At 41.6% G+C, this 12,825-nt stretch overlaps 1 protein-coding gene across 1 annotated transcript in view; it reads left to right on the top strand.

Moving 5' to 3' along the window:
* Positions 1–7,730: 7,730 nt before the first annotated feature.
* The window catches only part of SLC30A9 (solute carrier family 30 member 9), a 176,653-nt gene continuing 171,558 nt past the window's right edge, over positions 7,731–12,825 (top strand). The window contains exon 1 of the mRNA XM_007947175.1: positions 7,731–7,842. Coding sequence (XP_007945366.1) covers positions 7,731–7,842 — 112 coding nt within the window. The remainder of the gene's footprint in view (positions 7,843–12,825) is intronic.

Genomic DNA, 12,825 nt, shown 5'->3' on the forward strand with positions numbered 1-12,825 from the left:
TCTTCAATTTGAGTGGTGCCACATCAGCAAATGAAGGTCTTGAAAGCTCCATCACTATGTAAATAGTGATGGAGATGTCAGTCTTCTTTTCTTGAAGATACCCCAAAACTTTTCAAGCACCACAGAATAGCATAGATTTATTAGAACACAAAGAAAGGATACCATAAAGCCACAAAACAACTGAAAAAAAAAAAAAGATAAAAACTACTTTGATAATAGATATATTAAGAATGTACTTCATCAAAAGACACCATCAAGAGAATTATAAGACAACCTACAGAGTGGGAGAAGATATTTGTGATACATACAATCTACAAAGGACTCATTTCCAGAATATATAAAGAACTCATACAAGTCAAGAAAAACACAACCTAATAGAAAGGTGAGCAAAAGTCTTGAACAGGCATATTGCAAAAGAAGACTCCAAATAACAAATTTTAAGAGTAGTAGTAGTAGCTAACTTCAGAAGAGAGAATATGAATCAAGATCAGCCCAAGGCTGATCCCTGTGAGGTTGAGGTCAGACATACTTTCACTCTCTTAACTTTTTCACCAATTCTGACACCTGCCATCCTCCCCATAGCGCTCTACTTCTTTGCTGGGTTCGATAATCTTTTGTAATGGGCACACAGAATCCATAGACCATACTTAAGTGGCTTATCAAGGAAGCAACAGGATACAACCTAGGGTCAGAATCAGGCTATACCTCAGGATCCGGATTGGGAAGATGTAAGCAGTCTCCCTTCTGCAGAGCAGGACAGCCCTCTTAGCTCCTCTCAGCCATGCAGGTCTTCTCTCAGACCCCTGCGGACAGGCTTCTGTCAGCTACCTCAGGACAAACTCCTCTTGGCCCTGACATCTGTCACCACTGATTCTGCCACAGGGCCCCTTCTGGGCCCGTTGCCACCGGCTCTGCTGCTAGGCCTCTTCTGGGCCTGTTGCTGCTGGCTCTTCCCCTTCAGTGTTACAGCTCTTGTCCCATATTACAGCTCTTTGTGAGGTTCTTTGCTTCCTCTCTGTCTGCTTCTCTCTTCTTTATTCCTTGGGCTTTCTGCTTCTTTCTGTCTGAAAATCCTCTGTGAGGTTGGCTATTTATACACACAACTCCTTGTCAATTTCAAGGCAATGTACTCCCAGCAGGAACAGGGATCCCCCAATCCCTTCTCAGTAGGCCATAAGTCACTTCATCCCTGCTAGGAAAGTGAGAATCACAGGGCAGACTGCAGCTCAGGAGGAGCCAAAAAGTATCAAACCCAGCTGTTTACAGTTTACCTGGGAAATGTCAATCAAACTGGACAAAAGTAACAAACCCTCTAGGGTAGAAAACTAGGAGCTCCTCAGGACTTAGGGGGAAAATCTCTCAAGGTGTTTTTCCAAAGATCCAAGGCAAAAGGACTGCAAAAATGGCAAGGAGGCCACATGTTCTGACCTCCTCTAATCCCACAAGAGGAAGACAGGATTACCAGCAGTAACCCAAGGCCTATTACTGCAAGGCCAGACATGCTGCCTCCCTCCAGCCCTTTCACCAACCGTTCCTCCCAAAGCACCCACCACCTGTCTCCTGGGTTCAGTAATTCGCTGCAGTGGCCACACAGAACTCACGGATTACGGGGTTTATTAGGGAAGCACCAGGCTACAACTCAAGTTCAGGAAGAACGCTCAGTCTCTCTCCCAGCCCACCGTCCCTCAGCCAACAGTTTCTCACAGTCTCTTTCCCAACAGTGCTGGTCCCTCGGTGTCTCACTCAGCAATGCATGTCTCTTGCGTCTCTTTCCCAGCAGCACGTGTCTCTTTCGGCAGGACGTCTTCCTCCACCAGCAGTCAGAGAGCGTTCTGCCTCTAGGAGGCCTCCTTTTGAGCCCGGCAGGGTGGTCAAACTAGCCAATCATAGCATCAGAACTCTAAGCACCTGAGAGAGAGTGGGCACCTCCCAGAACATTGTTTTGTGCCACTCCCAACAGAAATACTCCAGGTGGACACCTTCAGCAATCAGGAGCTCCTCAGTTGCTCATAGCAAATCCCATCTTGGAGTTTACAAAGACTTATGGGTAGAAAAGCCACACAAAGTAATTTACTACACTGCAAGGACACATAAACTAACTCATTTCACCACATCAATATATATTTGAAAATGTGTTGTATAAGGGGAGGACCCCAAGGAGGGTCACTGTCTGGCAAGGACAGAATCTGGACACTGCCTTTGAGTGTGAGAAAGTAGCTTTTTATTTACATAGCGCTAGAGAAGGAGTCGAGGAGCTCTGGTAGCATAGTGCCTAAGGCACTTGACTGCTAACCAGAAGGCTGGCAGTTCAAACCCACCAGCTACTCCTGGGAAGGAAGATGGGGCAATCCACTTCTGTAGTGATACTGCCCCAGAAACCCAAGGAGGGGTCGCTATGAGTCGAGTCTAACTTGATGGCACATAACAAGAACAACAGCAGGGAAGGAGTCAGGAGGGATTCCCCTCAAATTTGACTCCCTGAAGTAACTGGTTTACAGCTTTATGGGGTTTGAAAAGGGAGATTACACATATTCACTGAAATTCTAGGAGAGCTGATGCATAGGAATTTTCAGGGTGATGCAAGTGCATGCGCAGTTGTCATACTTCATGTGTGCTAAAAATGGAGGCTTTAGCATGATTGGTGGGGGCGTTTTGGAGGGGGATATGTCAGTTGGTCATTTTAGGAAAAGCTGGAGTCTTCTTTGCATGCTCTGTGGGCCAAATCTGGTAGGAAATGGTATACTTTTGTCTCCTGCTTCAACTTCTGGTTCCAAACAATTTAAAGGGAGTTACCATGGAAAGGTACTAATTGCAGGAGCTGTGAGAGCATGGGGTGGGTTACAGCATTCAATTTCATTTATCATCAAGAAAATGCAAGTTAAAAATTACAATGGCATACCACTCCATACCCACTGTGATGGATTGAATTGTGTCCCCCCAATACATATGTTGTAAATCCTAGCCTCCATGCCTGTGGGTATAATCCTGTTTGGGAATGGGTTGTCTTTGTTATGTGAATTAGACAGGATTAGTGTTTTACATCTTAGTGTTTTGAGATAAAAAAGAAATTAAACAAGCAAGCCAGAGAAGCAGAAATGTGGGAGGAGAGATACCAAGCTGCTTGGAGACTGCACAGGAGCAGAAGCTCAGAAGAGACAAGGAACTTCCTCCGGAGCCTCAAGAGAAAGCCTTTGCCTAGAGCTGGCTCCTGAATTTGGACTTCTAGCCTCCTAAACTGTGTGAAATAAATTTGTTTGTTAAAGGCATCCCTCTGTGGTATTTCTGTTATAGCAGCACTAGATTACTAAAACACCCACCATTAATGATTAATATAAAAAGGCAAGATAGTACCAGTTAGTGAAACTTCTTAGAGTTGTGCCCATAAAGTTTGTATGTTTTTCTAAGGATTATACTTCAATAAAAACTTATATTTTTGTTGGAAAGAAGTTACATTGACTAACTTTAAAAATGCTGCTGTCCCCTGAAACTAAATACTGTTTTCAGTTCCCAGTTTATTTTTCTCAAGGATAAATGCTATCAAACAGTTCAGTCTCTTGCCTCCAGGAATGTTTAAGTAATTTGGTTTTCCCAGCTATAATCCTTGTCTTGTTCACTAATCTCTGAGAAAAGGGGGGAAGGATTACTTTTTTATTGCAGGAGCTCTGGTAGCATAGTGCCTAAGGCGGTTCAAACCCACCAGCCACTCCTCGGAAGGAAGGTTGGGCAATCCTACTTCTGTAGTGATACTGCCTCGGAAACCCAAGGAGGGGAAACCCAAGGAGGGGTCGCTATGAGTCGGGGGCCGACTGGACGGCAAACAACAACAGGTGAATTGCAGAAGTGGGTGTTATTGAAGAAACGAGGACAAGTTGAATGAGAACTAGGACCCAGGAATATGATCATCATTGGAGAACTCATTCTTGTTTTCATTCTTGGCTAGAAGTGTCAAGGTGAAGCTAAATTTAATTATACTGGAGCATTACATGCCTTTCACACAACAATTGTGAGGGGAAAGGGCCAAAACAACTAATCTCATAGAAAGAATAATGTGAGGGAAAATTCATAACAACAATCAAACTCTGTGTGGTGTTAAGTTTGTGTGTCAGGTTGGCTAGGTAGCTGGATATAGTATTCCCCATGATGAGAGTGGCAATCAGCTCTATGGTGGTATCTACTGTGAGCAGCTGAGTAGCTGCCTTTAGGTATGTGGTCAGCTTCCCGTATATAAGCAGCAGTTTTGGGAACGATCTCTAGCTTATGGCATACTTGAGCCTTACATGTAGCTGAGTTGTTTAGCAGCCTGCTATGCTCTGACGACCCTGGGACTTTCAATGGACTTGAATCAATGGCCTGCCGTGTGGTTTGGTAACATCGGGACTGTACCATTTTGTCAACCTTGGGCTTGTTAGCCTCAGCAGCCACTAGCTGCCTGAGTGAAGAGATACCTGCCTCTAGCTTCAGTGGGCTGGGAGCATGAGGCAGAGCTAAAGCCCAAAAGGTTGAGGGGTTTTCACCCAGCCCCTAGAGCCTGGCACTTTGAACTTGGACTTAAAGCTTTCAAATTGTAAGAATAAACTCCTGTTTCTTCAGGCCATCCCATTTGTGGTATATATCTGTCAGAGCGGTACTAGGTAACCAGAACACCCTGCCAGTGCCCCTCCCCTGTAACACTCACTCAAGCACATACATGCAGATTTGAGCCAGAGGGCCAAGAGTCAGATCCTATGCTTTATCACATGCTTGCTGAGTTATCTTGAGAAAATCACTCAACTTCTCTGAGAAATAGAGATGAGGATTAGCATCCTGGCCAGAAACTCTATCACCATCACATTTCAGAAGATTGTTTTTGATTCTTGCTTAATGCAAAAGAAGTTTGCCTATACACCCAAAATGTGTCTGTGCAGACATGATACCTTCTAACTATGGTTGTACAGCAGGGAGTGTACATCTCCCTTTTATCTGTGCATAAGCCATTTCTTCTTGAAGTGTTCCAGGGGACATGGAAAAATGTCAAACATTTCCAGTAGACATGGAAAAAAGAACATGAAGCCAACAAATTAATCTGTGTTAAAAATTCTGTGTTCTTGGTAAATATCATGATCAAGCCACTAACTTCTTATCATGGGCTGTTTCCCAGATAACCAGCCAAGCTTGTCTCATGATCAGAATTATTATTCCCTCCAAACTACAAATAAGACATAACCATGGAATAATTTTAGAAGCAAATTTCCAAAAGATGTTGGAACTTCTTTAGAGTTGTGGTAATCAGATGACACTTCACCTCTTTCCTACTTCTATTTCCATCTATCTGACCTAATACTTCCCTGTATTTAGGCATCTATTTATATCACCAATCCTCATAAAACTCAGGCAATTTGACTTGTTCACATCTCCAATAATGTAAATGAATCTATGGAATGTCTTTTTTGACCTGTATTTCAGAAAACAATGAAGGATTGCATTGTCATTGAAGTTTTGAAAGACCTCTCTGAAAGGACCAAACCCACTGACTTAAAGAGTGTTTTTAAGAACAAACTCTTGGTGCCCTAGTTTCCTCATGGATAATTTGCTAAAATGTTATGAATAAGCTAATGCATGTAAAGTGCCTGGCAGTTAGTAAATGATCTTACTATAACTAATAAGAACTTCACTATTTAAAATGATCTGTGTGTTTAGTTTTTAATATGTCTCTTGCAATAGAAAATCAGCTCCATGATGCTGGATTGTTACTTATTTTGTACATGCAGGCAGCTGCTCAATGTGTCTCAAATGGTGCATAAAAGCAAAGTGTCTTGGTAAGGATGAGAATTCTCAAAGAATTTAGGGTCCAAGGATATTCCCCTCAAGGAGCTCTAAAACTGACACTACCTTATATTTAGCACTTGGGGAAAACTGAAGATGATCCAGCAGGGCAGGTATAGGATGCAAATGTTGATGTAAAAGATTACATGATAACATCATGACAAAGTGCAAGTGTTTTAATCCAAGTTCGTGGAGACTGTTATGTGATAACAGTATTCTGAGGGCTAAATAAGATAAAATGACCTAATCTACTTTATTCTCTTCAAACATATTTGGCAAGTCAAAGCTACTGGAAGTTTATAAAAACTAATACAGGGTCCACGTCAAGTCAAATTACTCCTCAACTATACTAGAGGAAAGGTGGGTAGGAAAAAACTGACACACAAGACTCTGCTATGCACCAGCATTGTGTTCCACCCACCTTGTAGCTTGTAACTAAAATTACTTTAACAATCTAGCAAAAAAATTTAAGAAAAGTTTCTTATGACAGAAAGGATAAACCTTTCTCTAAGAATACAAAAATAAAAATCCTGTTGTACAAAATAAAACTAAAACGCAAGAAACTCTGATTCATCTTGAATAAAAATGATAGTTGAAATCATGGACCACTTTAAGAATTCAAAGCATTAAGTTAGCCATTCTCTTTTGCTTAGAAAGAATTAACAGCTAATGGATATTTACATACAGGTATCATGCAATCAACGCCAATGGAAGCAGCAGTCAAGAAATCAGATGTTGTATTGCACTGGGCAAATCTGCTGCCAAAGACCTCTTTAAAGTGTTGAAGATCATAGTTGTCTTTTTGAAGACTATAAGGTGTGACTGACCCAAGCCATGGTATTTTCATTCACCTCATATGCATGTGACAGCTGGACCATGAATAACGAAGACAGAAGAAGAATTGATGCTTTCGAATTGTGGTCTTGTCAAAGAATACTCAAAGTACCATGGACTGCCAGAAGAAGGAAGAGATCTGTCCTGAAGTGCACCTAGAATGCTCCTTGGAAGAGAGAATGGCCAGACTTAGTCTCACCTACGTGGTCATTTGTCAGAAGGGACATTCCCTGGACGTTATCATGCTTGGCAAAGTGGAGGGTCAGCCAAAAAGGGGAAGGCTTTCAACCAGATGGATTGATACAGTGCCTGCAACGACGGGCTCAGGTATAGCCAACATTTTGAGACTGGCGCAGGACCCGGCAGTGTTTTGTTCTATGGCACACAGACTCGCTATGAGGGGGAGCCCACTCCACGGCACCTAACAACAACAAAACTGAGAAAATAAATTCATTAAAGCCACTCATTTATAGTTGTTCTAATACAGCAGCAAAAGATAACTAAGACGAAGGTATTACAAGGAGGAAAATGATGTGCTGTAATGGAGGTTCACAGAATAACGTAGCCTCCTCGTGGGGGTGATCCAGGTCGGCTCCGGGGAGAGGCTGAGAATACATACTCATTGTTCTTCCTTCTCGTTTTTCCTTTCAGTTCTAACACCATGGCCCACGCATAGAGCCAGGAGAAAAACAAAACAGTAGATAGAACCTCGAAACGTCAATTTTCTCAGGGCTTTTCTGGCCATTCAGATGCAAAGAATTTGTGGGATGACGTCCAACAGGCACAAAAGAAATAGCTCTGGAAAAAGACAAGACGGTGACTAAATTTCACCTGCGCCCACTTTATCCCTTTTCCCCGCTGGGTCAACTAAGAAAAGGCTTCGCGGGTCGCGCCAGCGCTTTACGTAACTTCCGCTCCCTCCGCGGGGGGTGGGGTGGGTGGTGGTGTGACGTTAACATTTCCGGGTCGCTCAGGCCGCCGGGGGCGGCGCAGGCGTCTGTGGCCGTGGGTATTTAGTCTATGGAGGTAGTTGGTGCCGGTGCCGGCGCGGAGGCAGGAGGTGGTGTCCGGGTACCAGCCTTCGCCCGGCCAGGATGTTACCAGGCTTGGCCGCCGCCTCTGCGGCCCACAGATGTAGCTGGTCCTTTTGGTGCCGGCTCCGTCTGGGCTGCAGGGCGGCGGCCCGCAGCTCCTGCGACCGTCAGGGTGAGTGTCCTACACCAGCCGCGCCTCCGCGGAAACCTGTCTGGAAAGCCAGGCCAGGCTTGATGCCTCGCCTTCCTCAACCCGGGAACCTTCCCCGCGGACCTCCGCCTTAGTGGTTCAGCCCGCCCAGCCGAGGGGTTCCTGACGGGCCTTCTTTACCTCGATCCTGCCTATGGCCCTGGCAAGTCCCCCGGTGCTGCTTGCGACCTAGGTTGGACTTAAGAAGCCTTGTATCACCAAACGTTTCATGTGCATCGCCGTGCGGGGCGGTGACCCACAGCCTGTGGGAGATACGGACTTCACAGAGTTCTAGAATCTTTTGAGTTCTCTGACTCACCTTCATTGAGCACTTTTGGCTAAGTAGATTTTCTTGCCCTGTGCCTTTCCTCATACTCCCAACTTGTTAAATTTCCTGAAAAGTAGGAAGGAGGGTGCAACTCAACATTCATGGGTCTTTCTGATGAAGTATAAAGCTATGACCATCCCACAATCATTGAATGAGCCTGGTTTTGGACCGAAAAACTCTTCAGTTTTGTTGCACAATCCTTTAAAAAGCTGGTGAGAAGGCGTTGTAGTCCAGAAAAGGTGGTTGACGATGATTTTCATCCTCCTCCCTCAAAATTCTTTCTTGAATTGATTAAAATTGTTCAAGTTTCCAAAATAACATTAAACATCTGTGTCCTAATCAGGCTTACCTCTTTTTTGCTCTCAAAGCAGCAGAGGCTGTCAAGCCTGACGCCGAGAACTGATGGGAACAATAAGAGAAGAGACAGAACCAAATCATCCCTACTCTAATCCTTTAGATTCTTCAGGATGCAAAGAATATTGACAGAAATTTGGCCCCAAAATCATATATAAAGAAACTGGTAGCATGTATGTGACTTCCCTATAGAAGTTGGAAGGTCCATTCATTCAAGTTCATAAGTAATTTTAAGCCATAGTAACTCCTTTGTGCAAATCAGTTAGCATGTAGTCCTGTCATTTGTTTGCAGAAGAAAGACCTGGTGATTTACTTCTGAAAGATCACAACCATTGAAAACCCTGTGGAGCACAGTTCTACTCTGGAACACACAGGGTCATCTTGATTCAGAATCTACTCTTGGCAGCTGATCTGGCTTGATTCTTTGGTCTTTCTGGTAGTGATGGAAAAGTACAACTTTTTCATTTTTCCACATTGACAGTATACCTGGTTCCCTTAAGAATAAAATGTATCATTCTGCTGGTCTGTAATCCAAAATCTCCATGATTTTACAATAATTATTCGTATTGACCAAGCAGTTTGTAATATTTTAGGGAAAAACGTGTAGAAGAACTCATGCACCCATTCAGCAATTTCTCTGGGTAAGGTTTAGCAACATTGGTTACATTCTTTGCTTGGTATCAACAGTCTCAGTATTTCTACTCAAATTGTTTTATCACCTTTAACTTAGACTCACTGTTACCCTAGTCTGCTCATCTGTCCTGTATATTTACTGTTGTCAGTTTGCCCTTATAATATATAATTTTTTAAGGGAGCATAATACTCGAGGCATTTGCTCCTTACTAAGTGAGCTAAACTTAGTACAGGGATAGTTTGGTTAAACGTTTAAAGAATATCTCATTGCAACAATTTTATGGGTTCCTTCAGTCTCAGTGGACCTAGTAAGTCTGGAATCTAAGAATTTGAAGTTCTTTTCCATGGTCTTTTTTTGTTTTTGATCATGATCCATCTGTTGTTAGACCAAGCATTTTTGACATTCTACATGTAAAAGTACCAAAACCAAACTAAACCTGATTCTGGTGAGTTGAATCCAACTCATGAGACCCTGTAAGACAGTAGAACTGTCCTTAAGGTTTCCAAGGCTGTAATCTTTATGGAAGCAGACTGACACATCTTTCTCCTACCGAGTTATTGGTGGGTTCAAGCCACCATCCTTTCAGTTGGCAGCTAAGCACTTAACCACTGTGCGACCAGGGCTCCTTCCCCTTAAATGTAGTGGCTATTAAATTTGGTCTAAATTGTCCTTTAAGCATTGGTAAAAAAAAAAAAAAAGAATTAAAATAGTGTCATTTATAATCCCTATTCTTTATAGCTGTCACCTTGAAAATTGTCTTGTCCATCTGTGAAACACGTAGTAATTACCTATCTTACAAGTAAGAATGACTCTAGAGTCCTTTGGAATGCTTATTACTACAAAAAATTTAAATATATATATATGTTTTCACTGGGAGCTCTGGTAGCATAGTGGCTAAGGCACTTGACTGCTAACCAGAAGGCTGGCGGTTCAAACCCACCAGCCTCTCCTCGGAAGGAAGATGGGGCAATCTACTTCTGCAGTGATACGGCCTCGGAAACCCAAGGAGGGGTCTCTATGAGTCAGGTCCTACTCGATGGCACATAACAATGATAACAAGAATGAGAAACTCCTGTATGACAGACTCATGCTAAATAGCGAAAAGGAAGACAATATTCTAGAGCAGTGCTTTCCAAAATAAAAATGTGAGCCATGAGTGTTAATTTTAAGTTTTCTAGTAGCCATATTAAAGGAGCGCTGGTGGTGTAGTACTTACGGCATTTGGCTGCTATCCAGAAGGTTGGCAGTTCAAACCCAGCAGCTACCCTGCAGAAGGAAGATGTGGCAATCTACTTCTATAAAGATTTATAGCCTCGGAAACCCGGTGGGGGTTGCTGTGAATTGGAATTGACTCAATGGCAGTGGGTTTGGTTTTGTTTTTTTCAGAGGCCATATAAAGGAACTCTGGTGGTGCAGGGGTTACATCATTTGACTACTAATTAAAATGTCGGCAGTCCCATCCCACCAACTGCTCTGCAGGAGAAAGATGAGGCAGTCTGCTTCCGTGAAGATCTACAGCGTTGGAAACCATATGGGGCAGTTCTATATAGGGTCACTATGAGTCTAAATCAACCCATGGCAGTGGGTTTTGGTTTGGTTTAGTAGCCATATTTAAAAAGGTAAAAAGAAACAGGTGAAATTAATAATGTATTATACCCAATATATTAAAATATTTTGATTTATAATCAATATAAAAATTAATGAGGTATTTTATATTCTTATTTTGTAATAAGTTTTCAAAATGCAGAGTGTGTTTTACAATTATAGCACGTCTCAGTTAGGATCAGTCACATTTTAGTGCTCAGTAGACTGTAGCTACTGTATTCAACAATGCAGTTATAGAATTAATGTGTTCAGTTTAGAAAGAATTCTTATAAACCACATATATGCCAGTAGAAAAATGGGGAGAGGAAATCAAAAGGGAGTTTATAAAGGAGTACAAGTGGCCAATAAAAAAACACAAATGTTCCAAACTCAACTAATAAGCATAGGAAAGTAAATTTAAAGGATTTGCTACTCATTGCCTGTCATATTGACTAAGATTTTCATAATGAAGATAATTCCATATTGAGGGTGTATGAAAGAAAGCAGGACCTCTCTTACTGCTAATTGGAAATACATACTTGAACAGTTTTTGGAGATCACTTATTCTTCTTATTTTATAAAAAACTTTAAAAGGTTTATGCCCTTTGATCTACTAATTCCATGTAAAGGAATTTACCTTAGAGAAATAATCACATTATTGATATTCACAGTAATAAAAAGTTGGTAACTTAATTACTCTGGTAATTAAATTGGTAACTTAATTATAGCACTCCAGTGGCATAGTGGTTAAAGCATTTGGCTGCTAACCAGAAGGTTGGGATTTAAACCCACCCTCTGTTCCATGGGAGAAAGATGAGGTGGTCTACTTCTATAGAGATTTACAGCCCTGGAAACCCTATGGAGCAGTTCTACCCTGTCCTATAGGGTTGCTGTGAGTTGAAGTCAACTCAGTGGCATTGGGTTTGGTTGTTTTGGTTTCATCTTAATTATAGTTAGGAAAACTTGGAAATGAATATAGATTCTCACACACACACACACACACACACACACACTCTGCCGTGGAGTCGAATATGACTCATAGCAACCCCTCTGGGTTTCTGGGGCAGTATCACTATGGAAGTAGATTGCCCAACCTTCCTTCTAAGGAGTGGCTGGTGGTTTTGAACCACCAGCATTCTGGTTAGCAGTCAAATGCCTTAGGCACTATGCCATCAGAGCTCCTGGAAAATAGATTATGGTACATTTATTATAGGTTTGTGACATACCATTTAAAATACATTTTAAAAGAAAGTTGCACAGAAAAATGCCTTTTTAGTGTTGCCTTTTTTTTTGGGGGGGGTAAGATTTATTAAAAAATACAGTTCAGAATACATGCCATGATATTACAACTCTCATTGAGATTTGAGAGCTATCAGGGCCTTTCAAGGCATGGGTTTATTTAAAAAAAAAAAAAAAGTTAATGTTTTTATAATATCACTCTGACTACTGTGTGAAGAATGATTTGGAAAAGGAAGAGAGTCTGAATAAGGAGATCATTGGACTAAGGTAGTTAGTTATCTAGGCAATAAGGTTGTAGTTGGGCCGTGTAGTTAGCAATAGGATGGAGAGAAGTGGATGGGTTTGAGATGTGTTTTGGAGTATGAATGTGACAGTATAGGTAAAACATTTAGTACAATATCTTGGCAAATGCTTAATACGTTAGATACTGTTATTGTTTTTACTTTTTTTAATGCAAATGTTCCTAATAAGAGAATTAAGCAAGACAATAGAGATGTGTATATACCAAAAGAGTCATCACAGGGAAGTTGCCAGCATCTCCTATTGTTTACTTTGAAAAAAAGGAAAGCATTATCAGTTCCTTAAACTGTTCTGGAGAAAATGAGTGTCAGTAGTAGTTATCTAAAGTGAGCTGCCTTGTTTCTATGTCAGACTTTGACTTGCTAGATGATTAGGCATAAAATGGATATTCCTGTATTTTTGACAAGCTGAAAAAATAAAAGTGCATAGTGTTTTAATATTAGACTATCACAAATAGTGATGATGTTAATAAGTACTTGATGAAGTTCCAGATACTTTAGCAATGGATATATATATATATATATAT

The sequence above is a fragment of the Orycteropus afer genome, unplaced genomic scaffold (assembly GCF_000298275.1).
Source record: "Orycteropus afer afer isolate SDZICR_OR568_19922 unplaced genomic scaffold, OryAfe1.0 scaffold00176, whole genome shotgun sequence".
Taxonomy (NCBI): domain Eukaryota; kingdom Metazoa; phylum Chordata; class Mammalia; order Tubulidentata; family Orycteropodidae; genus Orycteropus; species Orycteropus afer.